The sequence below is a fragment of the Anabas testudineus genome, chromosome 19 (assembly GCF_900324465.2).
Source record: "Anabas testudineus chromosome 19, fAnaTes1.2, whole genome shotgun sequence".
Lineage (NCBI taxonomy): Eukaryota > Metazoa > Chordata > Actinopteri > Anabantiformes > Anabantidae > Anabas > Anabas testudineus.
In genome coordinates this window covers 3,909,033-3,935,182 of record NC_046628.1, presented here as the reverse complement: position 1 = coordinate 3,935,182, position 26,150 = coordinate 3,909,033, and the positions used below count along the sequence as shown (strand labels likewise).

The following is a 26,150-nucleotide window of genomic DNA, read 5'->3' as shown; positions in this document are numbered from 1 at the left end:
CTGTGAGATAACTGTTGTTTAGAGGACAGCTCTAAACAACAATGAAGATAAAAATTATATAAAAATTTAAATATGTGTAGCCTTTCACAGTCAAAAAAATAAAAATAACTTGAGATCAGAAGTTTCTAAGACTCAACAATTGTCTCTACACTTACCACTTAAACTACCAACATGGAGGACTTGCAAGAAGCAGATCAAAAGATACTGGCAGAGGCCAAAATATAGTACCATAGCACATCATATCATATCACTTCCCATGAGGAAACTCATTAGCATTTTTTGTTAAAGCCTCTCTGATTGATAAATGCAAGCTGAAGACATCACATCATTGTAGATTGTATAGTGACAAATCACCATAAAATCATCTTAAGAACTTTAAGAAGTAAGGTAAGGATCTCACAGAACTCTCTAAGATCCTCTTAGAGCAAGCCCCGGGAGACAGTGGAGAGGAAAAACTCATTACCTCCAGCAGAAAGGGGCTAAGGGTGGACAGCAATCTGCCTCGTCCGTTTGGGGATTTATTGTCTAGTATTTTACTTTTTGTGAGATTGCCATTATCTAATGAAGCTAAATGGTATTTTACTAAATGATATTCCTTATAAATACATAGAGTATTATTCAGTGTGAAACTCAGATGATCATGCTTGGATCTAAATGTTTTGTCAAATGTTTGTTTTCAGTTATTCTTGCACTTTCTTTTGGACAATATTACAGGTTGCAATAGATGTTTTGGGAGACAAATTTTGCTCTGATGGAGAAAGCCCTGACCTGCTGCTATGTAACCTACTTACAGAGACAACGCACCTGCTGCCAACGAGTAGAACAGCACAACAACGCAACAGTGTTGGTCCATTTGGTTCACAAGTGTTAAAATGGCAAATCTAGCAGTACTCAATCCATAGTCAATTTAAAACTTTGAACAGGCCTGACTGAAGAGTGTCATTCAGTGCTCTCTAAGGGCCCAGACACAACAGTGAACAGTATTTCTTCAATCGTGATGAGAACTCAAGGAGTCTACATCACCGATGGAAGAACCCACCAATTCTAGCACAGAGAAACATCCAGTCTTTGGAAAATTACCTTTTTAGCCCTAATTCATTAGCGTATAATTACGCAATAAATCTTGGAGAATATGATTATAGTGAGTGTGCTTTTAATTGTCTGCCCCTTTCTCTGCTGTCGGCTCATTAATCAAAAGGGCAGGTTGACCCTTAAATGAGAGCAAGGGTTTAAGAAACCAGTTGTCAACGGGGTCTCGCCCCTTGTCCTCAAACAATTACTATCCACTGGTGGGATTTAGAGTTAATGTTTGTGCTATGTCAGCAGCAGATACAGACATTGTAACAATAGACCACAGTTTCTATAGCTCTGTTTAATGAGTTTCCTGTTGTTACCATGCAATCTAATCCATCAGCTAAAATGTCCTCACTTTGTAAAAATGTCCTTAGTACAATAGTTAAAAATTCATGCTGGTCCTCACAATGATAGCACACACACACTCACACACACACACACACACACACACAGAGACAGAAGTCCTAACAAGGCTGCAGATGATTCACCTTGTCACTCAGGTCTCTGGAGACATAGAGCAGTATGTCTTTGGCAACATCTGCAAAGAGCTGCTCACCTGATACCTGGAAAAGCAGAAACACACACCTGCATAAGAGCCATGATTCAACCTTAGCATAACCTTAAAGATCCCTTCATGTGATTTATATGCTGCATATTACCTGCAGTGTGAAATGAAAGTGCTGAGGTAGCCATATACGCTCATTAAGCACAAACATGTGCTTAATATGTATTTAAGTTTGTCTTCGTATTTGTTTTGACCTAATTAACTTCTCGTTTCTCTTTCTCCATCCACACTCAAGAAACACACTCAAGAGAAAACTAAAAACTTTGGGCTTCACAGTACAGCAGGTCCTCTTTAAAATCAATCTGAAGTAATATACTCCTTTCATAAATAGTAATCAAAGTAATCTTATAAAATACATGTGATGTGTGTAACAGCAACAGCATCTTCACTGCGACTGTATTTACTCTGAAGTTACTCAGTCACACACTAATGTTTCTTTCTGTCTGATTAATATGGCAATAAATTACTTGGGTAAGAGAGACACAGAATGATGAAGGGATAATTACCCTGTCAGATACAGAAAGGGAAATACACACACACAGCCACAGATAAAGAACCAGTCTCACACACACACACACCTGAGAAGCAGTTATGTAGGCTACAGCCAGCTGAGCCTGATCATACAACATCTTTTCAAAGTGGGGAACATGCCAGGAGGAGTCTGTAGAGTAACGATGAAAACCCTGAGAGAGAGAGACACAGAAAGAAATTAACGTGATACAGTATACACAGTACTACGAAGGATTTAATCCAGTTACCAGCCAAACTCTTTCTATTATTACTCAAACATATCTAAACTAAAAAACTGAGCACATCTTCATCTCGGTGTGATGTGTTAATTTTTTTAACTTCTTCACAATGAAAAACTCCCTTAAGAGGAAGAAACCTCCAGCAGAACCAGGTCAACTAAGTCGGCCATCTCAATATTTACCTGCATCTGGCACATTATGATGTAATTTCCCACCCTGCCTCTGCCTATTTACACAGAAGAGTGTTTTAGGTATCAAGGGGTATTAGTGGTTTGATGTTAACGTGACATATTAACACGCACGACAACTGAACATTGCTTTCAAAATAATAATGGTGGAGAAGCAATGTTGATCTTTTGCTTGCCTTTTTATGATTTGGACTCAAGGAAAGTTGATATGCATCGAACACAACGTGATCATAAACTTCCTCACACGCACTACGTGTGTGAGCAGTTGAAGGAAATAGAGACTCAAGAACTGCTACGACATAAGGTTCCAGTATGACTAAGGTCAGGTTAAGATAAATAACACACACCTGGTTGGGCTGGGTCACCAGAGAATTGACCACCTTCCTCTGCTACCTTTAACCAACCACTTACATGTCATAGTGGTCCACTGACAGGCTCTCTGTTTGTCCTTCGTTAAGTCTGACAGCTCATACATGTTGGTGAAAAGCAGCTGAATGTACCTGTAATCATTAACATGTCTAACACAAAGTACAAAGACAACTGTACTTGAGTCTGAATCATGTCGCTAATGCTGTTTCTCCTCCAGTAAACGTGGGAGTCTCCCAGGAAAAACACCCATTTGCCCCCAACACTTCAGGCTGCCATCAGCCTTACAATAACTTCTCACACTTATACCTTGACACAGTGAAGCTGCCTCGAATGAGCAGTGTGAAGATGACTACTAAAATATTTAATAGTTACTATTAATTTTCTGTTTGTTATTTTTAATCAGGAGACTAATAGTTTCTACAACACACATGTATGAACCTGTGCCACGTGGTCATGGATGCCTCCCAGCGCCATCATGCGGAGTGTGTGCAAGGCCATCTGAAGGGCCTCGTCCCCCTCTGAGGTGGAGCAATTCACAGACCAGTACGTCATGAGGAACATCAGATTTACTATGGAGGACAGGGACAAGGGCAGAGAGAAAGAGTGAGAACTAGCGGTGCTGAGGTAGGTGAAGCCTACAGGGTTTTATTGTGTCTACCTGGTGTGGGGAACTTGGGAGCATCTCTAAAGCCTCCATACTCCTCCTCGTAGGAATGGGCTAACTGCTGGAAGCAGCGGTTAGCTACATCTGGTGCCAGGGGAGGACTCTCTCCAGGGTTTGCAGCGATGGACGTGCCTTTCTTTAATGCTTCAAGGATCTCACTCCGCTGGATTCCAAAGCCGTGCGGTTATTCTGCCACTGAGAAATGATAGTCACACTTATCATAAGTAGGTAAACAAATACCGTCAACAAGGCAAAACAAACCGATGAAACAAAACTTAAAACATTCAACACGCAACATGTCATTCAAAGACGCAGGTTTTACCTGTTCAGTAATTCTGCTGAGGACTGTCTTGAGTCCAGGTCTTCCTCTTTGGTCTCTTGGAGGGAAGTAGGTGCCCCCAATGAAAGGTCTAAGTTCAGGGGCAACCACACGCTCATAGGCCAACCTCCACCTCCACTTGTTGCCTGTAGACATTAGCAACCAAAAGAAAATATTAGCACAGAAAAATGAAACAAGGCTTGAGTGAGAAACTGTGAATGAAACAGTCACGTGCACACACCTGTACAAACGTCATGTAGACCTTGTCCACATCAGGTCTCTCTTCCCTGTCTACTTTAATGCACACAAAGTTGTCGCTAAGGAATTTTCCAATTTCCTCATCCTCAAAAGACTCCCTCCTCCATCACATGACACCAGTGGCATGTTGAGTATCCCACTGATGGTCAGGTAAAGACAGAGATACACAGCAAAGGTTTACTTCCAGAGCAATTACAGTCAATCAGCATGAAACTCTCATTGAAATATTACTGTGACATGGTCCCATTACCGGATAAGAAGATGGGTTTGTCCTCATTCTTAGCTTTGTCAAAAGCATCTTGTCCCCATGGATACCTGAAACAAAGATTGCAAAGATTAGCACAGAACAAGTAACATCGGCTGATATTGTGTTTAAAGCAGTTCAGTCTCACTACCCAGTCAACAGGATTGTGTGCATGCTGCAGCAGGTAGGGCGACTTCTCCTTAGCTAACCTGTTGGTGTGTCTGTGAGTGGTGGAGGATGATGAACCTTCAACCCCTGATGCCATGCTCATAGAAACAGAGATACTGGACACAAAAACATGTATATTTACAATCTGAGTTCCTGTTTGTTTATAACACTGTAGACAAATATTCATCTTGTGCATCACAATGATAAAAGAACATCTCACAGGCATGTTCCTTTTAGTAAACCTAATAATACTGTATATGCAGGAAAATGCTTTTGTTTTGTTTTTTTCATGTTACCTCCTCATGGCCAAATAACTGATCAAATGTGCTTAATATTAATATTAAACAGCAAGTGTTAAATATAAACAGAGTTGTGCTGTTACTCTTACTTAGTTCCTCAGGATACAACACATGGATTTAAACTGTTAAATCTACATGTAACGCTAAAACACATTGACTATGATGCTAGCTAGCAAACATAAGTTAACGCTTCCACGCAAAGCAGTTCACATTTATGGCAATTTATTAGAAACAAGTTCTGCTTTATGACTTCTGCATCTGTGCCGAATACAAATATGACCTATTTAGACTTGGATAAATGTGTTTGTTCACAGGGGGATGCTTGCTGACAATAACAAATAATAGTTGTATCTTTAATTGTATGTTTTATCTACTGGGGTTTCGCGTAACACACAGCTTTCGTCCAAAAGCAGATCCGTCTTCACAGAAACTTACCGTCATGCTGCAAACTGTTTACTTGTCAAACTGTGTGACGCCGTCAAGATGGTTGACAAGTTAAGTTTGCGTGTTGGGACAACTTTAGCTAGCGTGCAGCTAACGTTAGCTGCTACTAGCCGCGGAGGCTTTTTACCTGAGGCCGCGGGCCGGCTGGACGAGGACAGACGCTGACCTGGCTCCTGGAGGGGGCCCACTCCGTTTCACACTCCTCTGCTGCGGACTGTCCGCTCCCCGCAAAGCCGCACTGAACACACGAGCGGGCCCAACGCGGCTGTTAGTGGACGTCGACCGACGCCATGCTAATCTTAACATCCTAATTCACCAAGCGTGTCGCTGCTCATTTTTTGGCTAAGCTAACGTTAGCGACTTAGCGGACACACAGTGTCAGTTGACGGCTGAGACAGGTCCGGCTGAAGTTTCACTGCACTTTATTGTAATACCACAAACTGACACATGGTGGCGCCTCAACAATCAGCTGTTTACAAAAACAGTGGGACAGTAACACTGTGTTATAGACAACAAAAGAAACAAACAACTGCATGAGGATAATACATAAACATATTATATGGATGGATGGATGGATGCAGTGTCCACTGTGCCCTCACTTATTTTGAAATATTGAGCTGGATAACCGCTGACACAAAATCCTCCCGACCTGCCAAGTCCGAGGCCACAATGTTGGGTTTTCTGCTGCCCTGCTGCTTCACCCAGAGCAGCAGCCTCGGGAGGCTCCTCCGTACAACATTGGCAAAGCTGTCACAGAGGCGAAGGACGTACAGGCATATCCTGGCATCGTCCGGCAGCGTCAAGTTCAGGCCACATACAAAGAAACCTGTGGGGTCACGGGCAAAGTAATGATGCTGAGTAATAATGTCACAGAACAGGAAACCATGTTTGAAAAGGTGTCTGTCATCAGTAACAACATACAACTGGGGATCAGTGAAAACTCACAATGTGAAGGCCTCGTTTTTTCCAAAACCTCACTGAGTACAGATTCAACCCGTGCAATCTTCATACTGTCGCCATAGAAATAAGATATTTTACTCCACATATAAGAGTCATGTATTGCTGGATAGTCATAGGAAACTATGACATTTGTGCCTTGATCCCAGCAGCTCCTCAGGGTCGGGGTGACCTGTTGTGAAACATATAATTCATTTTATCAGATAGGCAGTGTAACTCTCATACAGTATCACACAGTAGACCGTGTTTGATACTTTACCCCTCTCAGTACGACTTTGGGTCCAAATAAGGTCTTGATGAAGCTGATAAGATGGTTGTGGAGCTCAGTCTTCTGATCGAACCCTTTAAAGTGCGACAGAGCCAGGATGATGATCTCTCTGGGATGCCTCTCTGCCCAGTCATTGATCATCTTGAGAACACTCTGGTTCACAGTGGCAGAATGGTACGTCTTCATACAGCTGGTATACTTTCTTTGATTAAGTTTACAGCACATGATAAAAACACTAATTACTCATAAATCATTCTGACTACCTCCACATCAGTCCGCGTGTACAGCCCATGGTAAAAGTACAGCCTGGGGGGTTGGTGTCGTGGGGTTTGCGAGCGATCCTCAGGTCAAAGTAACGAACTCCTGCATCCAGCTGCTTAGTAATGGTGTCTTCCTGCAACACAAGTCGAACAAACACCCCACACTTTAGTTCTGAAAGGCACAAATACATCGAGAGAGTTGTGGCAGAACGTACCTGAGTGGCCGCCCATTTGAGCAGTGTTTTACGCACACAGCACAACCTGCTGAATTTTTTAAGGCTGTCAGGCTCGATTATAGATGAGCTGCTGTCCAAATCATAGCTCATTGAGTCATGGCTTCCTAGGAATTCACAAACACATGATATGGTGTATCTATAGTTGCCATAACACTAAAAAACATTATTCCAGTATTGTACTTGTACAGCTTTGAGGGAAATGTCTCCACACGTTGTTTTCATGACAGTCAAGTCAAGTGTAATGTAACAGTAGCACTGCAGGCGGTTTCATTATTCCAGCTTCATACCTGGTATGGCCAGATTGAACAGAGGAATGTTGTGAAGTTCAGGTGGCAGCTGCATCATCCAGTCACTGTAGCGGGTGACACCTCTTTTCCCTTTGCCGTTTGCAGACATTTGAATTTCTACAAAACATAAAAGTAATAAAAATCAAGTCAGCTCCCATATACAGTGGTTGTGACTGTCAATAATGGCTGCCACATAATATAGAGCACGTATTAAAGTCAAAGGTTAGAGGAATCACACTCACCCTGCCACACTGATCCCCAGCCCTCCTTAACTTCTTTAGTACCTCAGTGGTGTCGCTGCAGAACTGCCGTAGCCATAAAAGTCAAAAAGCCTTTTGTTGCTCACACGTTAAAACTAATCTTCACAGCACAATGGTCGAGAGAAAAATGAATGTGCCCCAGTCAAACTGGTTCTTAAACTATGCACAAGGAAATCTAAAAATAGAACAGGTAGATAAAAATGATACGGTGCTCATTCCATTACAGTTCACCTGCTGTTAGTAAATGAAGCCAGGCTTCGGGCATGACTCTGCATGCATATGCTTTGTCACTGCATTCTTGCGTGTGTCGATATGGACACATGCTAATCATCCGACAGTATGTGTGATTAAATAGTCTGGGCTCAAAGGTTAACTAACTAGAGCTTCATCAAAGTGGAGGAAACAACGTGAGAGTTGGCGCTCTAAGCCAACAGCTCCTGCTCTGACTTCAGAACAGGATGGACCTGGTTCAACACCTAACTAGTCAAGTGTTTCCAGCATTTCAAAGTGTCAGGGTAAGACCACAGTACTCAAGGCTAGTTTTATTTGAAGTTTGTTGAATTTATGAGTCGTGTCTACTTGTACTGTTTTATTTTGATATTCACCATTATCCTATTATTAACAATTGTGGCTACAAAGCCACTGATCTGCGTTGTGCGTTCTTTAGTACACAATTTAATAAAAAACAAAGTAATTTAACTTTTGTTTATTGAATTTAAGGAAATGTCAATAGGAGGAAAAGACAAAGTCTCAGTCATTACATTACACATTAGTACTGAAACCACACCATTGGAAAGTCTGCTACTGTAAGATTTTTTATTTGATTGTCGCAAGACTTCTGGATGGGGTCACTTCAGGTCGATCATATAGCCTTGGCCAGACCCACCATGTTCTGGGCTCTGTTGAAGATGGAATAGTACTGTCTGATGAAGACATCGCCCAGGATCCACAGGCTGTCGCCTCCGTTGCCGAAGCCAGTGCGGCAGCCATAGTACTGAGACTGTGTGTGGGGGAGAGGGTACAGGAAAACAATTTCAAACAGTGGTCAAATATAGTGAGGAAATAGTAAGTCTAAAAAAAAAAAACGCTTACCTGACGGACGTAGGCAGAGGCTGGGAGGGTGAATTCCTGTCCATGGATTTGGAAGGTCACATCAGGCATTTGGCCGATGTTGTTACAGTTGACAACATACTGACAGAAGGAAAAAAGGGGAAAGTGAACGGAAAACAATGAAAGGATACGAACAATTGTTCAACTCACTTACTCAGCATGACACTGCAGAAATCTCAGTCTCATTCAGTCAACCAACAAGTCTTTTTTGGCACTTACGTCTCCATTTTGGCTACTAGCTCCCACCACCGGTGTTGATGTTGCTGATGCTGCTCTGAGGTCCAACAATAAGAGAAGTGCCAGTATCCACAATGGCCTGGCAACCACCACTGCAGGCACCTGCCCGTTGACGGTAACACTGACGGGGACACAGGGTGAAGACAGATAACAGATGGTACAATATCACTTTGGTCTGGATACATGTCCAGGACATTTGATGCTGTGTCCATGATGTTTGTTACCTGTCCACGTGATCTGCCAGTACAGCTCACTGGAGAGGGGAATCCAAGTAATGGGACCAGTGTAATAGCTGGAGTCAACACCACCAAATGTCACCACACTGCCTTGCTGAGAGTTGCTACAAAGGAAAGTGACAACTTACTGATGACCTTCATAAAGAATGAGCCACCGACACAGAATTAGTTTTAGTTTGCATAGTAAAAGTTTGATGCTGTAAAGTGATCTTCTTACGGGCTCAGGTACACGGAGAAGAGGTCCTGGTTGACCAGGTCCTCCTGCATCATGTTGTCAAAGACGGGTGTAGCACCAGAGGCGGCCAGGCTTGGGTAGGCCAGGCCCAGGATACCATCAGCTACCATGTACTGCATGAAGGGAGCTTCAGTCTCGCTCAAGCCAAAGATCTGGTTTGTCACAGGAGACCTCCCACCTGACGACCAAACGCAAAGAAGTGCAAAGGGAGTTAAAATCATTTCATTTGATTTTCGTTCATACGTTTCATCTTGAACATAGTTAGATAACGTAATAATCAGCGTTGTAGAACGATAAATAAAAGTTCATTTCCTTGTTCAAAGTGATTCTTGATTCTTTTATTTCTCACCGTCACAGTGTCATATGCAAGAAAGCCAGTCATGCTGCCCGTGCCGTAGTGGATGTCAAGAGGGCTACCGTTGTATCTGAAGGTGCTGCTCGTGCTAGGATTATACTTGTTATGGTTGTCTAGGAGGGAACAGATGGGAGCAAAGTTACTGATGTTTGCCAAATGTGAAACAATAGGGAACAGTTTGAGGCCATAAAGCGGTCACACTGACACTGACAGCGCTAAACGTGAAGCCCACCTGTGTCCCTTAGAAAAGTCAAGTTATGCATTGTCCTGTCCTGCATTTAAAAATCAGCTTCATTCTTTAAAAGCCCCTCCAACCTCAATCCAAAGGTCTATGTGTGCATTAGTTCTTTTACATACTGCAGGCTGCGCTGGTGCAGTAGGTGGAGGGCACCCACAGGTTAGAAGAGCCCGTGTCGAAGATGACCTTGAAGGACTGAGGAGGCGTTCCAATGGAGATGACTCCATAGTAAGACATCTGGAGACAAAGAGGAGACAAAGATTACACCACCACAGGTGAGGTAGTAATTAAAGCTGTCTGTTCAAGCTTCAGCAGCTGTTACTTACATCAGCATCGTTGGTCATGGGCTCGTTGGCCACGGCAAAGCGCGGGTCAAACTTGGCCATGGGGTTGTTGGATACTTGAGCCTGTACTCGTTCCACAACCCTTCTCTTCCAGGCTCTCCCTGGCAGTTTTACCCTTCTTCAGAGGGACCCTGTGATTCATCAGAGTGAGCTATTTTAATTTAGGTCAAGTTGTAAACAATAATGTGAGCTGACAGCGGATCACTTACTGGATGAGGCACTCAGACAGTGCCACCATGGCACACACAACAAGGCCCACTTCATTGTCACGGTGATGCTATCGACTGTAAAAAGAAATTAGGCTCATATCACAATGATATTCCAGATGCAGTCAAACTGAAACACTGAAGTACAGTATGCCACACTCACCTGGAGACTCCACAACCTGAGTGCCGACAGTCGGGCATACATCCTCCTTTATACAGCTGGACTGACATTTTATCATTGCGTAATGATAAGGCAATGTACACACATAAGTTCCACTGCAAATAATTGAGATAAGTTTATAAAAGTAATCACTGACCTCAAGACAATGTCGATCATATGATTAAAGAAGAACAAGAACTTGTGGAACTTAACATACACTCAGTGGCCTTTAGTAGCAACATCTGCACATCTGATGCAGCAGGTCTGCTGTGACTTTTTATAAAGTTGTAATTCCTCTGTTTTTGTTTTGACCCTTTACTTTAATAAAGTGTTTAACATAATAAAACCAACTGCATTTAATAAAAAACGGAATGTACTGTCCACACGCAGTGAACTCGAACTTTGCACATTCAGTCACCTAGTCGTTGGTCTGAGCGATAACAGTGTTGTCTTAGGGCATTATCACATTTCCCTCTACTAATAGACTGGTTTCCTTTATATAGAAAATAATATAAACCAGCGTGATACAGATATCATAGGCCTATGTTTATCATTTAAAGCAAACACAGTGATAAAAATGCACAAGTACACACGGTACTGTTCTATAAAAAAATAAAAAAGATATGAACACATGCCTCCACTGTCAGACCACTGGTCACTTGTCTTTATTATATATGCAAAAGTATGTTAGCATTCACAGGTATATGATATTGTGAAGAATACTTGTGTGATCACAAATAACAGTGAAAATGAAACAAATAAGCAACTTTTTGGTTCATCAATTTTGAGTTTGCAACAAAGGAGAGGACTAAAACGCTACTTAGCAAGAAAAGGAATTTATTTTGAAAGAACTCATATTCTGATAAAGAGATCAAAGCCTTGTTTGATCAGTGTCGAGGGACCTCCTTTTGTAAATAGTGGACGGCAATTAAACATAGACCATTTTATTACTGCTTTGACTTGCAGTTTTTCTGCTAGAGGATTAGAGGAGAGATGTTTTGAATAGGATCTAAACACATGGTTAGCCTTGCTCAGTCTCTGGTCCTTCAGAGATCCAGGCCTTCCTCTTCACTGGGACTCCATCACTGATACGCCTTTTTACCCCCCTCTTCACTCCTGGGTCTGGTATTTGTCAGTGTTAAATGTTCTTCTCCACATGGAACAGCTCCTCCTGGGAACAGAAAGGCTCTTCGAGCTGCGTCGGCTGAATGGGAGCTCCCAGAATGCCAAGCTCTCCTCCTGGGAAACTGTCCAATTGCGGGAGATCCAGCAGATTGTAAACCACAGATTCCCGATTCAGATTTGGTTGCTTCAGAACTGGGCTGCTGCTAGATACTTGAGGCAAGACTGTATCAGACTCAGAGTAGGAGTTCTGTGTCCGGAGGAAGATGCAGATCGATGCAGCAGAAGAGTGGAGAGTGGGGGTATTACATGAAAGGATGGGAGGGAAAAACCGTGGCCTGGGGTAAAAAACACCCATCTTCCTGTGTCTAACTTCTTCTGTCGCCCTTCCTTCTCCTTCGTGTTCCTTTGGATTTTCTGACTCTGTGAGTCTCTCCACACCTTCTCCTTGTGACTGATCTGCAACTTCCTTCTTCTGGCCTGAGCCTCCTCTAGCTTCACTTCCAGGTTGTGGACGTCCTCGGTTATCTTGGTGACCCGATCAAATGAGACAGCAGTGCAGTGACACGGGGCACGAGGCGGTCCAAGTGAGGCTGGACATCAAATCCGGGCTCTGACACAGACAAGTTTTCTGAGTCAGAGAGAGCTGACCACAGGGAACGAGGGGATGAAAGTGAGGAGGACAGGGAAGGGGAGCGGGAGGAGGGAAGGGTGGATGAGAATGGTGGAAAGATGGGATGGCCCGGGAGGATCTGGAAGGAGGGATATCCATGCCTTCGAATGTCACTCTGTGTCTGAACTGAAAAAACAAACAAACAAAAAAACAATGCATGTGTGGAATCGACAACAGGAGATGATCTGAGAACAGTCCAATACTCAGTGTACTCTTTATTTATAATATGCTACTCACCTCTTTAGTCTTGGTGAGTCCCATCCACAGCTTAAGTCTCTTAATGAAAAACTCCACCATCTCATAGTCCTGAGGTTCAATGTTTGGATGGTACAGCTCAGCACGCTCTTCCCTTTGGAACACAGCAACAGTTAGCAATGAAATCGACTTAATACAATATTATTATACATCTACACAACTATTTGATGGATTACAATATCACTAATCTGCAAATTTTCATATTGGATGCACATGAATGTTAGCAGGCACCCTGGATTGTGTCTAATGCCACCCAGAGCTTTACATCCGTGGTTTTGTTTAAAATATCTATCAGTTTTTTAGACATTCAATTCAATCAGCAAATGCTAAAACTTTTTTTTTAATGGTGTACCTGTATTTTGAATGAGAACAGCGCCACAGAGTCTGGCCAAGAGCCAGAAACCTGCTCCAACCATTAGTAGTCCATAGAGAGGGCCCAGGACTGGGTGCATCTTGCATAATCTATGGAGAGCGATTCGGCCCCGCAGGATGGTCAATGCGGAGACACTGGCCTCATGTGCAGACAGGAAACCTTCCACTGAATGGGAAAAGAGCTGGAACAAAGACAGACATATATCAAATACATCTCTACTCTATAACCATTTAATTTAGCTGAATGTTTCTTTGTGTACCATGTTTCCAAGGTGAGTGTAAAGTAGCAGCAGCAGCAGCAGAAGAACAGACAGAGCCCACAGCTCCCTCCAGGCTCTCTGCAACACTCTGCCTATCACCACCCACCTCCGCACAAACCTTAAGGTTTTCAGCAGCTGGAACACAGCGCAACGCAAACGAGTAGACATTCATTAGAGGCGGTAAGGCTGTGGACCACTGTTGTTACATAATCATGAACCAGAGCTGTGATTTACCTTCAGAACAAGCACAGTTAGCAGGACGGCTGCGCACTGAGAAGACCTCTGTGCCATAAGGGCAGCGCCGTGGAAGCTGACGAAGTTGTCTGGTTGTGACCGAAGCTACAGAAAGGTACAGAAAGATTATTTTAGGATCATCACACTTTAACTAGAATAGTCATTCTCACTTTGATAGTCACCTTTAATTACTACAACATTATTCTAACTTTAAGTCCAGAGAGAGCATTTGTCACAACAGGAGCCACTTAGGCTAACACACAACAAAGGACCTGCTCAGTTTACACTTAGGTGGCAGAAAAAACCCTTTTTCCGTTATGTACCTTGGAAACACATGAAGAAGCAAGTGACAGGAAGGAGAGCTGCAGGATAGCTGTTGCCAGCGACAACAACGCCAGGAGGAGCTGGAGCCAGTGTCTGCATTGACGCAGATAGTGAGCACGCTCAGTAGCCATGGATCGCAGCTCTCCAAACAAGATGATGAGTGCAGATATAAAGAGAAGAACCTGCAGTTAAAACTAATTTTAATTATTGTTGTAACACTCTTCATTTTTTTGATTTTAATTTGAAAATGTACTATGAAGCGTTACCATAAGCACCGTCTGAAGGTCCAGCCAGGAGAAAGATGAAGGGATGAGGAGGGGATAGATGGAGAGGGAGGGAGTGAGTGTTTGCGTGAGAGCCCATACTAATTGTACGGATACACACACAAATAAACCAGACTCTCTGTGGTAGTGTGTAAAATCAATAGAGACCGTTTTAAAACCTGAAAGACACCCAATTAGAAGCATTAAGTCATTGATTGTGTTATATATGTAGTCTTGATGAGTTTTACTTTGTATGAATGTCATTATAAAATTCATTCTAAATTATCCAAACGTTTGATTCAGAAGAAAAGATGCTTTTTTTTGGAAAGTTATAATGGTGTGACATAGCTCATTACATTTAGTAATGTGGCTGTGCTCTCAGAGGAATCAACAGCTGAACCACTGGAAAATAAAAGTGTTAATGAATGCGCACTCAGCATGTTCCTGAGACAAATCCACTTACATCTCGTGCTCCAGTCGACCATTCGCAGGTCAGCGAGAAGCCGGCGTGTCATTACGCTGCTGTTTCCCAGAACGACACTTGCCATGGGGCCGAGAGTGTGAGTGTACCGCAGCTGCGGCAAACCAACGAGACGCAGTGAAGGGTTTTGGTGCAGATTGTGCACCAAGGTGTGGTTGATCCACCGTTCTGCATCAGACCAGCTGGATGTAGAGAGAATGAGAACAGGTTTGTGACTGTACACTACTGCTTAAAGATTGTTGCCTTTAAAATATATAAGTATATATGTACATATCTTTTAGAAAACTCTTTTGTCCAATTATCTAAACACAGCTGACAACAAGTATGCTTTCATGGAAAACAAGGACATTTCTACTCCGTTCTGACTCCAAACGTTTTCAACCCTATTTATCAAACCACATCACTAAGCCATACTCACTTGATGGCATTTTCCTTTATTACAGTCAAATCAGACACTGTAGTTTATTATTTATGCATCAAATGTTTTATAATCCACAGCTGAAAACAGGCCCCAACAAATTAGCTAAAAGTAGTGTGTATTCATCCAGGGCTTGTGGCTGAGAGAGATACTGTATTGTTGGTTTTGATTATGTCACAACAGTAAGTGTGATGATGACCATATGCTCAAAGGCCCTCTGTATTAGAATTTTTCAGTGTGTCTACAAGTTGTCTTCTAATTAGCCTATTCTATACAGTGGCAAGAAAAAGTATGGGAACCTTTTGGAATTTCATGGTTTTCTGCATTGATTTGTCATAAGATATGATCTGATCTTTATCTTTATCTACACACAGGGTTCACATGCTTTTTCCACTAGCACTGTTAGGTGTTATGGTTTTTCTGAATAAAGACTTGAAAGATCAGAATTTTTTGTGTTATTATTTTAGTCACATTATACTTCTTAATACTCTTGACTTTTTCTTAAGATCACAGAACATCACATCTTAAAACAAATCAATGCACAAAACCATGAATAGGTTCACATAGTTTTTCTTGCCACTGTATTTATATATTTTAATATTTACTTTACTTAAATATAAATAAAGGTGTTTATACATGTGTGCACTAAACATCACAAAGTGCTTTACAATAAAAGACAGAACAATAAAGGTGAAAGATTTAATTATGTGCCGAATTAACTTCATTACTATGGAGATGACAGAGAGAATTTCTGACAGCTTTGCTTCCTCATGCCTCAAATGCTCTCTTAATACAGTAACATGATCTGCACTGCAACTGATGCTGCCCATTGAAAATCATATGCACATCTGACAAAGACCATCTTTGTCAAAACATGTCATCACAACCAACATGTCTAGTGTGTTTGCTCAGGGTTTGTGCATGTGTGTGTGTGTGTGTGTGTGTGTATAGCTGTGTTTGGTGTAATGTAGTGTTTTGACAGAACGGAGCTCTTACTCTCTGAGTGAGGCGAGGTTAGGGGACCCCCAGGAGTGCTGTATGAAGGCAGCGTCTGACAGCAGAGTGCAGCAGCCTGCCCTGGCTCTGCTCCACACTGTCCTGGTAGTTCACCATCAGCACAAGCAACAAAAATAACAGCTGGCAGACACAGTGCTGTAGAAAATAGGAACATGTACAAAAAATGTGATGCTTGTGGAAACAAATGGGCTCTTCATTTAGAGTTTGTTTTTTTCTCACCCTCATGAGTGATCTCAGAGCGTGGACTTTGCGGGCCTCCTCTTTAGCCTGCAGCAGCCCATAGCCACACAGCGGTCGAACCTTCTTGCAGTGTTCTCCAAATGCCCTCACCACTGTGGTCTCCTGAGCCAGCTGTTCTTCCACCTCTGGATCTACAGGCCTCCACAGTGTTGTGTAGATCAAGGCTTGTGAGCACACCTAAGTATAGAAGATGGAGATGCAGACCAAAGGAATCTGAAAACAGAGTCCATTAGAAGACACGTCTGAACTCACCTTGAGAGGCTCCAGCAGTAGTGCAGAAGTTAGGAAGGCGCAGAGAGCCGATACCAGCCACATGAGGACTACCGTTCTGGAGAAGGAGCTGCCGTAGAGTCCGATCACAGCCAGGCAGGCTCCCAACAGCACAGCCACCAGGGAGTAAATAACACACAGTGCCCAGGGAGGAAGCAGCCAGCTGGGTGGACCTCGAGCAACGCCTAGGGTGGAGGAATTAAATAACACATTTCTCAAACAGTAGTCACACAACATCACCAGATGTAAATAAAACATATTATTTGGGTATCACAATTTGAGTACAGTGGGAAACATTCTGGATAATTGTGCTCCAGGTTATACAGTTGTCAGGGGGCAGTGGGTTGTTTGTGAAGTTGAAACAACAGTAGAAAAAAAATTATTTCTGATTTGAAATGGACTAATAATAACGATGATAATACAAAGATACTGAGTGAGCTGTACTTTAACAAGTTCCTGGTTATGAAAGCTATTTATCAAGAAAGCAGAGAAACAGCTCAAAATAAATGGTGAAGTTAATGTGATGGGCTGTGGGTCTGTGGTTGGGCATTAATGGTCTAGTACCTATGCGTGTAGTGGAAGAGGAGCGTGTGAAGTCGGGTGAAGGACTTGGCAGGAAGGTACTGGCCACTGAGTTCACAGACAGTACAGATGCACACTTGTAGAGTGTAGACTGTGGATCCGGCTTGTGGACATCTGCAACATGCAGGAACCGATCCTCACTCTGATCTGTCCAGCTGCTGCAAGAGTTGCTCCAGCTGAAAAGGACAAAATCACAGTAACACTGTGCAACACAGTATGAAATGGCGTTTGCAAGATTCATGCCAGAAGCGTACGTGGTAGAGAGTGAGGACGTGGTTCTAGGGGAGTCCCAGCCACTGTCTGAGTTGCTTTTGGTCAAATCCACTGGGTCCTCTGCTGCTGCTGCTATAGACATCAGCAGATCTTCCTCTGGCACCAAGGATACAGAGTAAATGCACAATCAGGCAATTACTAGTAAAGACATTTAGATTTTTACAATAATAATAAAAACAATACTGTAAATGTTGAATCGCTGATTCGCTTATTTTCAACAGTATCTCACCAGACAAAGTCAGAAACGTTGTCAAATTGTGCTTGTGTGCTTGGACCAGGTTTGCATTCATGGTGAGGAGGTTCTGGCCTGGTGCAGCAGGGGAGTTAGTAGAATCTTTTGAAAGGTAATTTTGGCAAGGTGAAGGGAAAAGAGTAGAGGGTGTGTCAGGGGAAGAAAGTGAGACAGGGCACAGCTCCATCAGGGCCTTTTTCCTCCTCAGTGGGCGGGAAGAACCCAGGACAGGTGAAGCTTTGCCAAGGTCATGGGCTGTGGTTATTTTGGTGGGGCATGAGCTTAGAGGTAGATTGAGGAGGCTACCACAGGATGACCATGTTTCTGCACCCTTGTCTTCACTTGCTCCGTGTGTCTGAGGTACCAAGCCAGAAGCAGCCCAGAAGTCCAGGATACTGGAGTCAAGCCCTTTGCTCTCCAGCAACTAGGGACAATCAGAAGAACACTTAAATATGTTATATATGCAGTAAGTATATGATTTGAAGACAAAAAAAAGAGTACAATAACAACTATTTGCTTGTGTTTGCGTGCGCAGGTGTGTGTGCACTCACAGATGTGGAAGTGTCCCGGACAGGCCCGGAGGAGTCTGACAGAGACAGGAATGAGGGGCCAGAGAGCTCCGATTGGCCAAGGTAGACATCCATCTCCACAGAGTGACAAACAGGAGAGGGAGGAACTGACATGTCCACAGTTATCTAGGTTATACACAGATATCTGGGCATAAACACAAATCTGTTGCATGAGCATTGCTATGTGTACATTCAGTGGGGAAACACTCACTTACATTATATGGTCTGTATGAGATAAGACTGTTTGACAAAGCTTTAACGTTTGTCCAACAATTCACTGTAATGACCTCTATTTAGCTAAAGACTGAAGGTACATGTAAGAACAGATAAGAACAATCCCCCCACTGTATGCATCTATTAAAATTAATATATCATAATTTTACACAGATTCATGTCAGATTGTCTAACAGCAGTGAAATGTATAATGGATTTATGTTGAGTTACCTGGCTGTGAGCTTTTCTAAACAGGAAGCAGAGAAAACACTGGAGAGGAAACACCAGCAAAGCAAGAGTCATCCCCACGGCAACCGTCTCCATGTTAACCAGCAGTTGTGCTGACACAGGACCACTTGAGCAAAAGGGAAACAAATGTTTACCCAGTCAGCTCTGCAAAAACTGCTGACAGGCTGCAATGCGTGTTCAATTCTGAGCTATATATTTAAAAACGGACTAATAGTATAAGACTGTAACATTTTCTACATTATTCATTACCTGCCTCTATGATTACCTGTGCCCCTTGGTGCCCACAGCCCCATACCAAAGTGCCCCTAGTGCCAGGTAAAGATGCAAGATGATAGCACTGCAGGTAACCCTCTGACCCCTGGTGAAACGGCTGTGTGACGGGCGCTCCCACAGCGACAGCCACATGTGGTGTTCCATTATCCCGAACATCAGCTGAGAGGTGAGGACCCTCCTAAACTCAAAAAGCTCCTCGGGACCTAAGGAGCATAAACAGAATGGAGGAAAGCATTGCAAAAGAGATACATGACACATGATGATGTTCTTGTAAACAAAAAGTGGATGTACATGACGGAAAAGCACATTTGCATGTTTTTCATGTGGAATTACAAGTTTTTTAGGCTGCTTTTTAAATAAATTCTAAACAGTATAATATGATGATGACAAAGACAATATATAAATATGTAAAAGCTTACATGAGGCTAGAACCTCCTTCTCCACAGTGCCATTTCTGTGATTCTCCACTGAGAGCCAGTCATCCAGCAGGAAGAAGAACATGTGGTCTGTCTGGGTATCCCATACAACCACATGCTGAACATACCAGGACGGATCAAGACCTGAAAAAGTATAAAATAAAGACTGAAGCTGCACATACACATACGAGTGAGGAGGTAGGTTTAAGCTCTACAACACCAAATAACCATTAAAGTTATATATTTTTGTAATTGGATGTACCCGTGTTGTCATGCCAAATGCGAATTTTCCAAACTTCTCCCAGGTTGTCGTCAGTTTCCAGGTGAAACTGGTCCAGGCTGCCACGCTGAAAAGCTCCATCCCTCTGCAGATGGCGAGAGCCACTCTTGTTCACACCGTGAAGACTGATGCCAACATGTGCAGTAGTGCCTGGTGGGTCACACTGCACCATTAATCAATTCCATCATACACAGTCTGGTGTTTCATGAATTCAAACATACAGTGGCGCGAAAGTATAAAGTATGTGAACCTTTAAGAATTTCATGGTTTCTGTATTGACATGTTATAAAATGTGATCTGATATTCATCTAAGTCAACAAATATGACGTGACTAAAATAATACCACGAAAAACAATATTATCTTTCATCAACCATAAACAACCATAAAAACCTCATAGTGCTAGTAGAAAAAGTACAGTGACTGAAAACTTTGAATTAATTACTGGTTGACCCCCCTTTGCAGAAATACCACAACCAGGCGCTTCCTTTAGCTGTGGATCAGAGCTGCACATTGTTTAGGAGGAATTATAACTTCCAGGCAGAACTGTTTTAGCTCTGTCATTGTCATGTCTGTCATGTCTTTGGACATCTCGTGTGCAGCTCTCTTAAGGTCGTTCCATAGCATCTGTATTGGGTTGAAGCCTGTGCTCTGTATGTAAAGTATATGAACCCTTTGAATAATGACCTCAAAAAAGCTGATTGGAGTCAGGTGTTAGTATAAGAAAAAACATATTTTGAGGGTGTGGATTAGAGATACTACAACTGACAAAGACCGGAAATTCACCAGTCTACAGTTAAAGGGTAAACAATCTAAAAATGGAGACACTTTAGGACTGTGGTTACTCTACCAAGAAGTGGACAGCCAGTCAAATTCATCCTCATTAATGAGGTAAAGAAGGAACACCGAGTGACAGCTAAGAATTAAAGGCATCATTGGAACTGGCTTACATCTGTGTTCATGAGTCTACAGTAAGTAAAACATTGAACAAGCAGGGTGTTTATGGCAGGACACCACAAAGGAAGCCGCTGCTTACTATAAAGAAACATTGCTGCACGCCTGAAGAGCACACTGACACTCCACAGCAGTATTGTCAAAATGTTTTGTGGACTGATGAAACCATATTGAACTATGTGTGTGTCAAAAAAAGATCTTCAGGAAAAACTCTGTATGACCTAAAACACCAGAACAAGTCAACAACAGAATGGCTTCATCAAAAGCCACCTTCTGGAGTGGCCAAGTCAGAGCCCAGATGTCAACCCAATAACGACAAACGACAAATTGAAATTCCTCCTGAACGGTGTTCAGGTCTGATCCATAGCTACAGGAATTGATTGTTCTCAATAAAGCCACAAAAAGATCAGAATTTCTTTTTCTATGTAATTATTTTAGTCACGTCATATTCATTAATACTCTTGACTTAAATGAAGATCAGATCACATTTTATGACAAATTAATGCAGATAACATGAAATCCCAAAAGAATCACATCTTTTTTTGGCACTGTAAATATTACTACTCGTATTTTGTGTTCACATCTTATTTCAACATCTTCATTGTCCCTGGCCTGGCCTGACCTGCCCTACGCTTCCAGCCAGTCTTGACTAGCACTCTGTAGTGGTACATCCCCGGTCGGCCACACAAAGGGACCTGGCTCAGTCTCAGGCTGTCCAAGTGGTCAAGTTTATGTGCAATGAGCCCCACCAGCAGGTGAATCAGAACCAGGACAGCACACACAATCCCTACCACCACGTTACGTACAGGACCACCTGACTGCAGAGACATATACAGAAGGAGAAGAAGAATGACTTTGCATTATAATATGGGGATTGAATTCATTCAGTGATCAAGCATTTGCAGATGTTACAGTCATTTCAAATAGAAATGCATAAAAAAATAGAATTAACACACTGGTGGCAATGGAACAATGGCCCCAGGATGAACAAACAAACTGGCTCCAAACATGGTTAGGTGCTGGGTGAGACAGTGGGCTGTGTGGAGTGTGCTGCCCTCCAGTGGCTGCAAACCCTCCGTGCTCCAACGCTGCTCCATCACATTGTAGTACTGACACACAGAGCTGAACACGCACAGGGCCACGCGAACAGGACCATCATCAGCCACTGCCAAGGTCAGGTTGACGAACAGAGGCTTGTGTGTCCTGTTCAAACTATTATGAGACAAATAAATAAATTAATAGACAAAAAGTACATGTTTCCTGTATTAATGAACAATAAGTGAAGAGCTGTGACTCACAGTGGAGAGAGAAAGATGGTCTTCTCTGTGGAGAGGGTTGGGGTGCAAAGAGTGAGAGGCCATTCTCTCACTAGGGAGTCCTGGGATGCATTAGACCCTGGCACCGTAGAGCTCACTTCTATCTTGACATGTCCAAATTTCACTGGAGTACCTCCTAGAAATGCATAAAGCATCTGATCTTAGCTAAGAACAACCTTATCTGATGTGAACACTGTGAAAGCTAAAAGAAGTCGTAACAAATGAAAACACACAGTAGTAAGCATGAAACAACATCGAAGACAAAGGTAAAATGAGACAAAGTTATCTATTCCCACCAAATATTGGAAGAACTGACAAATCAAACCATAACAATTTCACACTTGATTTTGTTGTATTAGTAAATGCAGATAAGGTACAAGGTTATACCAAGAAAACAGACAGTAGCTGCATAATAAATAAAAGCAAATTAATAGAAAAAAAATCAAAATCTGCTGACAAAAATGTTAGACACAATACAACAGTGACATAAATTTTACTCTGACAACTAAATGGAGGAAAGTTGATGCCCACATCCACATCAGCCAATAAATACTTCATATCATTTCAGTTGAGAGACTGTGGAAAGATTAGTAACACGGCTGAAAGTTAGTGAGTGTAAATAGCAGTGATTAGAACACATATAAAGCAGTAGATACATACAGGTTAATGTCCCTGTGCTGTTAAACTCCATATCAACACTCATCACTTGTCTCTTGTTTAATCAAACTGCTGAGTTGAAGCTAACTGTTGTGTAACTGTTCATATGGAATATTCACTTCCAATATCACAGTGTTTCAACAATACTTTGACCATTTATTGATCAATTGTAAATATTGTTGTTACTGGGAAAATGCTCTTGACTGCAGCTATGAAATGTATTTTTCTTTAAATCGCTAAAGATTATGTAGATTTTTAAGACGACATTGGATGTGTTTCAGAAAGTTTGTGGCACTGCCATACAGAATGTTTCAGTATTTAAACAGGTAATAAATACTTATTGTCATTTCAGTGGAGAGATTGTGGAAAGACTAGTCAGGTTAGTTAGTACTAGTTCAAATACGTCTGTAGTACAGTATCTAACTGATCTGAACTTAGCTCCAGAATTACTGACAAAACATACTGATGCCAGCACTCCATTCATCTTGATAAGATGTTCAAAGCAAAAGGAGTCGCTGCTTTCAACAGTGTTTTTAAGTGTAGTTGGTTACGAAGATGGAATGAGTCCAGCTGGGGTCCTACACCACACAGCCACAGAGGAGGGGGGAACAAACCAGTTGAGCACAGCTTTCCCGAGGCCCAGCTTTTGCACGCCGACTGCACTTGTCGTCCCCAGTGTGCGTCTGAGTCTGGAGACTCAACTCGTTCACCTCTGAAGGTGTGGAGCAGGTCCAGACTATTCCATCTAAGGAAGCCTAGTAAACCTGAGCTTAGTCCATATTGGTCTGTCAGGGTCTATTTAAAACCTCCTATTTCTTAACTACTTGCTTTTCCACGTTTGGTTCATTTTGAAGGAAAAATAGGAACAGAGGTTGGGGGACCACCCGTCTAATTGAAGCTCTGCAATGTTATCCACTTCATACTGGTCCGTCACGTTGTGTAGTTCAAATCACAGTAACTCTTCAAGTCACTGATGACCAACATTTGATTTGTTTCTGAAATAACACAGGATGTTCCTATATTCGTGACTCTTTTTAAAAAATGTTATCACACAACTAGATGCTAGACTGTTTTCAGATCAGAGAAGACAGAGGATATTAAAAGTAATTACTGTCATTGTCATATGTTCTAAACTGCTTTGTTGCTATTGAGATTTGAGTGATACATTAAGAGCTGTTCTTCAGTGGTTGTGCTGTTTTTATCAGATCCTCTGTACAAATAAGCTGTGTAACATAGGTTATCTGGTGATCAATTAAATTTGAGCCAGCTTTATGACAATAGAATTTTTGAGTAAAGCCTGAAGATGTGGAACAGGCTTCTGGAGAAAACAGGAATAAAGGAAAGAAAAAGTAATCCACTTTACCTGGAGCCAGGCTGAAGTTGAAGGAAAGGTATAAACCTGCATTTTCATCCAGGTCATCCAGAGCCTGTACCATGAAGCTCAACTGTCCCTCAGTGGGGACTGTCACAGTAGAGCATGTCCTAGTCATAGCTTCACCTCTATTCTCCTGTCCCACAGGGTACCTGTTGGGCAGGGTGACCCGTATGGCTTGCTCAGGCTCCAGATCTTCAATGGGTATGGGCTGACCTTGCGGTGTGGTGAGCTCCATTGCCACCAAACTAGTAGAAATTGGAGGATCAGCTGCAGTCAGCAAAGGGAAGGACTCAAGTGCTCCATCAATACCAAACAATACCTGGACGACCTCAGACCTCTGACTGTTCAGCCGAGCAGTTAGAGAGCTTGGAATGTGAAACAGACAGAAATGAGAATTCTCTGATCTGTCAGGTCTGGTTGTTTGAGAGAAGGTTTGATTATGCCTGGGCTGGTTTGACCGGTGAGCACACAGGAGGTCAGAGGGGGCCCCTTTGTAACCAAATGTACTGACATAAGGGTTGGTAAGCAAAAGCGGAGCCTCCCCATGAAGACGTGAACGCATCAGAGAGCGAATTAAGGCTCCAGTGTGGCTCAGTGCTGACACGGCGACTGTAGAAGCTGACTCCAGAGAGCTCCAGTAGGCTGACTGAGCATTGGAAGCACTGACTGCTTCTGACACAGCAGCCAGGGTGCTACCTGTAAACATGAAGGACAAAGAATAATTAATTATCTAACTTTTTCACAATCAGCACTACTACATGCAGAAAACTGTGATTGCCCATCACCTAAGATGTTAAAGATGTTCCTTCCTGTGTGAACAGCTGACAAAGCATGAGGAATCATCTGTTCCTCCATTAAATGAATCATCTTCCCCACAGCTTTCAGGATTTGCTTCTGGCAGTTCTCACACACTAACTCACTAGGAACAGCCTATGATAAGAAAAAAACAGAAAGGAAGATATTTCAAGCTTCTTTTTGTTTTGTTTTGTTTTTGACTGCATGTACAGCGTGAGCATGGTTAGCTTAGCATTGCACAAACACTGAAAACTGCACAGAACTAGCCTGGCTCCAACAGTTGCAATGTCAATCTATCTGCACTTCTAAACGTATATTCTATTATATCTACACTTTGCAAAAAGTGTACAAAATAATGCTTCTAGTAACAGCTGTGGCCTGGTGAAGTCAATAAAATGTGATTTGTTCAAAGTCCAGTTTTATAAAGGGATTTTTAAATAATTTAAATGGTGAGCCAGGCTCATGGATTCCAGTCTCTGTGCTTACGTAGCTGCCTGCACACTGACATGTTTTACTGACAAACAGTATGAGCTTTACATCTCACTCTCTTTCCCAGAATTTGGAATGATTCTCAAATATTTGAGTTACTCTACCAGCTGAAGATCAATGATATTATATTATTATGATATGAAGATGAACTGAAAAAAGAAAAAAATGGTGGTGATTCTTTACAGTGGATTGAGCCAAAGCTGAACTAATCTGATCGACATCCAGCATGGAGGACATGGGGAGAGATGCCAGGGCTTGAGTCACATTTTCTCTGATTTTCCTCCTGTCCATGAGCTCCCTGACACTTTGTGTAGACTGCATCTGTGGACAGGTTGGTAAAACCCAAAAGTTAATTAATCTGAGCAAATGTAAACCTTTTGACACTTTCACTTAATCTTCAGTTATTCTGTTATGGAAAACAGTTAATCACAATCAGCTTTAAGTATTACCACTTGCTTTGGGAAAGAAAATATGATACTGATATGATACTGACACTACCTGATTGAGGTGGCTAGTGAGGGCAATGGAATAAGGGACGATCTCCCGAGGGTTGCCATGCTGGACTAAAGCCCACAGTTCTGTCTGAGTCTTGCGTCTGAGCCAGTTACTGGCAACTTCATCTCTTGCAGGGTTTTTAACTGTCAACGTTCTGTAAAAGGAGAACACAAACAAAGTGAGCTTATTATAATGTGACAAAGACAGAGACAAGTCCAATGATTTTCCTGGCCTATAACTGAAGAAGTTAGTACAGTGGTGGGGTAACAGGTGGTAAGTGTTTAACCAGTATATATAATAGCAAAGAGAAAGTGATGTTTATTTT

The 26,150-nt window shown here is 42.3% G+C and overlaps 2 protein-coding genes and 2 pseudogenes across 2 annotated transcripts in view; all 4 read right to left on the bottom strand.

Annotated features, from left to right (window-relative positions):
* Positions 1–26,150, bottom strand: part of LOC113156607 (polycystin-1-like) — a 46,363-nt gene that overhangs the window by 9,292 nt on the left and 10,921 nt on the right. Inside the window, exons 16-32 of the mRNA XM_026351842.1 lie at positions 25,829–25,979; positions 25,514–25,651; positions 24,832–24,976; positions 24,035–24,742; positions 21,997–22,150; positions 21,655–21,820; positions 21,321–21,516; positions 19,729–19,896; positions 19,470–19,610; positions 19,043–19,253; positions 18,760–18,883; positions 18,298–18,441; positions 17,744–18,170; positions 17,496–17,610; positions 17,224–17,417; positions 16,642–16,844; positions 16,369–16,566 (exon numbers count right to left, since the gene is read on the bottom strand). Coding sequence (XP_026207627.1) covers positions 16,369–16,566; positions 16,642–16,844; positions 17,224–17,417; positions 17,496–17,610; positions 17,744–18,170; positions 18,298–18,441; positions 18,760–18,883; positions 19,043–19,253; positions 19,470–19,610; positions 19,729–19,896; positions 21,321–21,516; positions 21,655–21,820; positions 21,997–22,150; positions 24,035–24,742; positions 24,832–24,976; positions 25,514–25,651; positions 25,829–25,979 — 3,583 coding nt within the window. The remainder of the gene's footprint in view (positions 1–16,368; positions 16,567–16,641; positions 16,845–17,223; positions 17,418–17,495; positions 17,611–17,743; positions 18,171–18,297; positions 18,442–18,759; positions 18,884–19,042; positions 19,254–19,469; positions 19,611–19,728; positions 19,897–21,320; positions 21,517–21,654; positions 21,821–21,996; positions 22,151–24,034; positions 24,743–24,831; positions 24,977–25,513; positions 25,652–25,828; positions 25,980–26,150) is intronic.
* LOC113156796 lies at positions 1,519–5,670 on the bottom strand (annotated as a pseudogene).
* On the bottom strand, positions 5,896–7,714 carry LOC113156797 (PI-PLC X domain-containing protein 1-like). Its single transcript, XM_026352131.1, is given in 8 exon segments — positions 5,896–6,167; positions 6,287–6,470; positions 6,558–6,719; positions 6,830–6,876; positions 6,879–6,960; positions 7,042–7,166; positions 7,350–7,466; positions 7,592–7,714. Coding segments are annotated over 7 exon segments (936 nt in total). The 5' UTR covers positions 7,459–7,466; positions 7,592–7,714; the 3' UTR covers positions 5,896–5,940.
* LOC113156798 lies at positions 8,353–10,421 on the bottom strand (annotated as a pseudogene).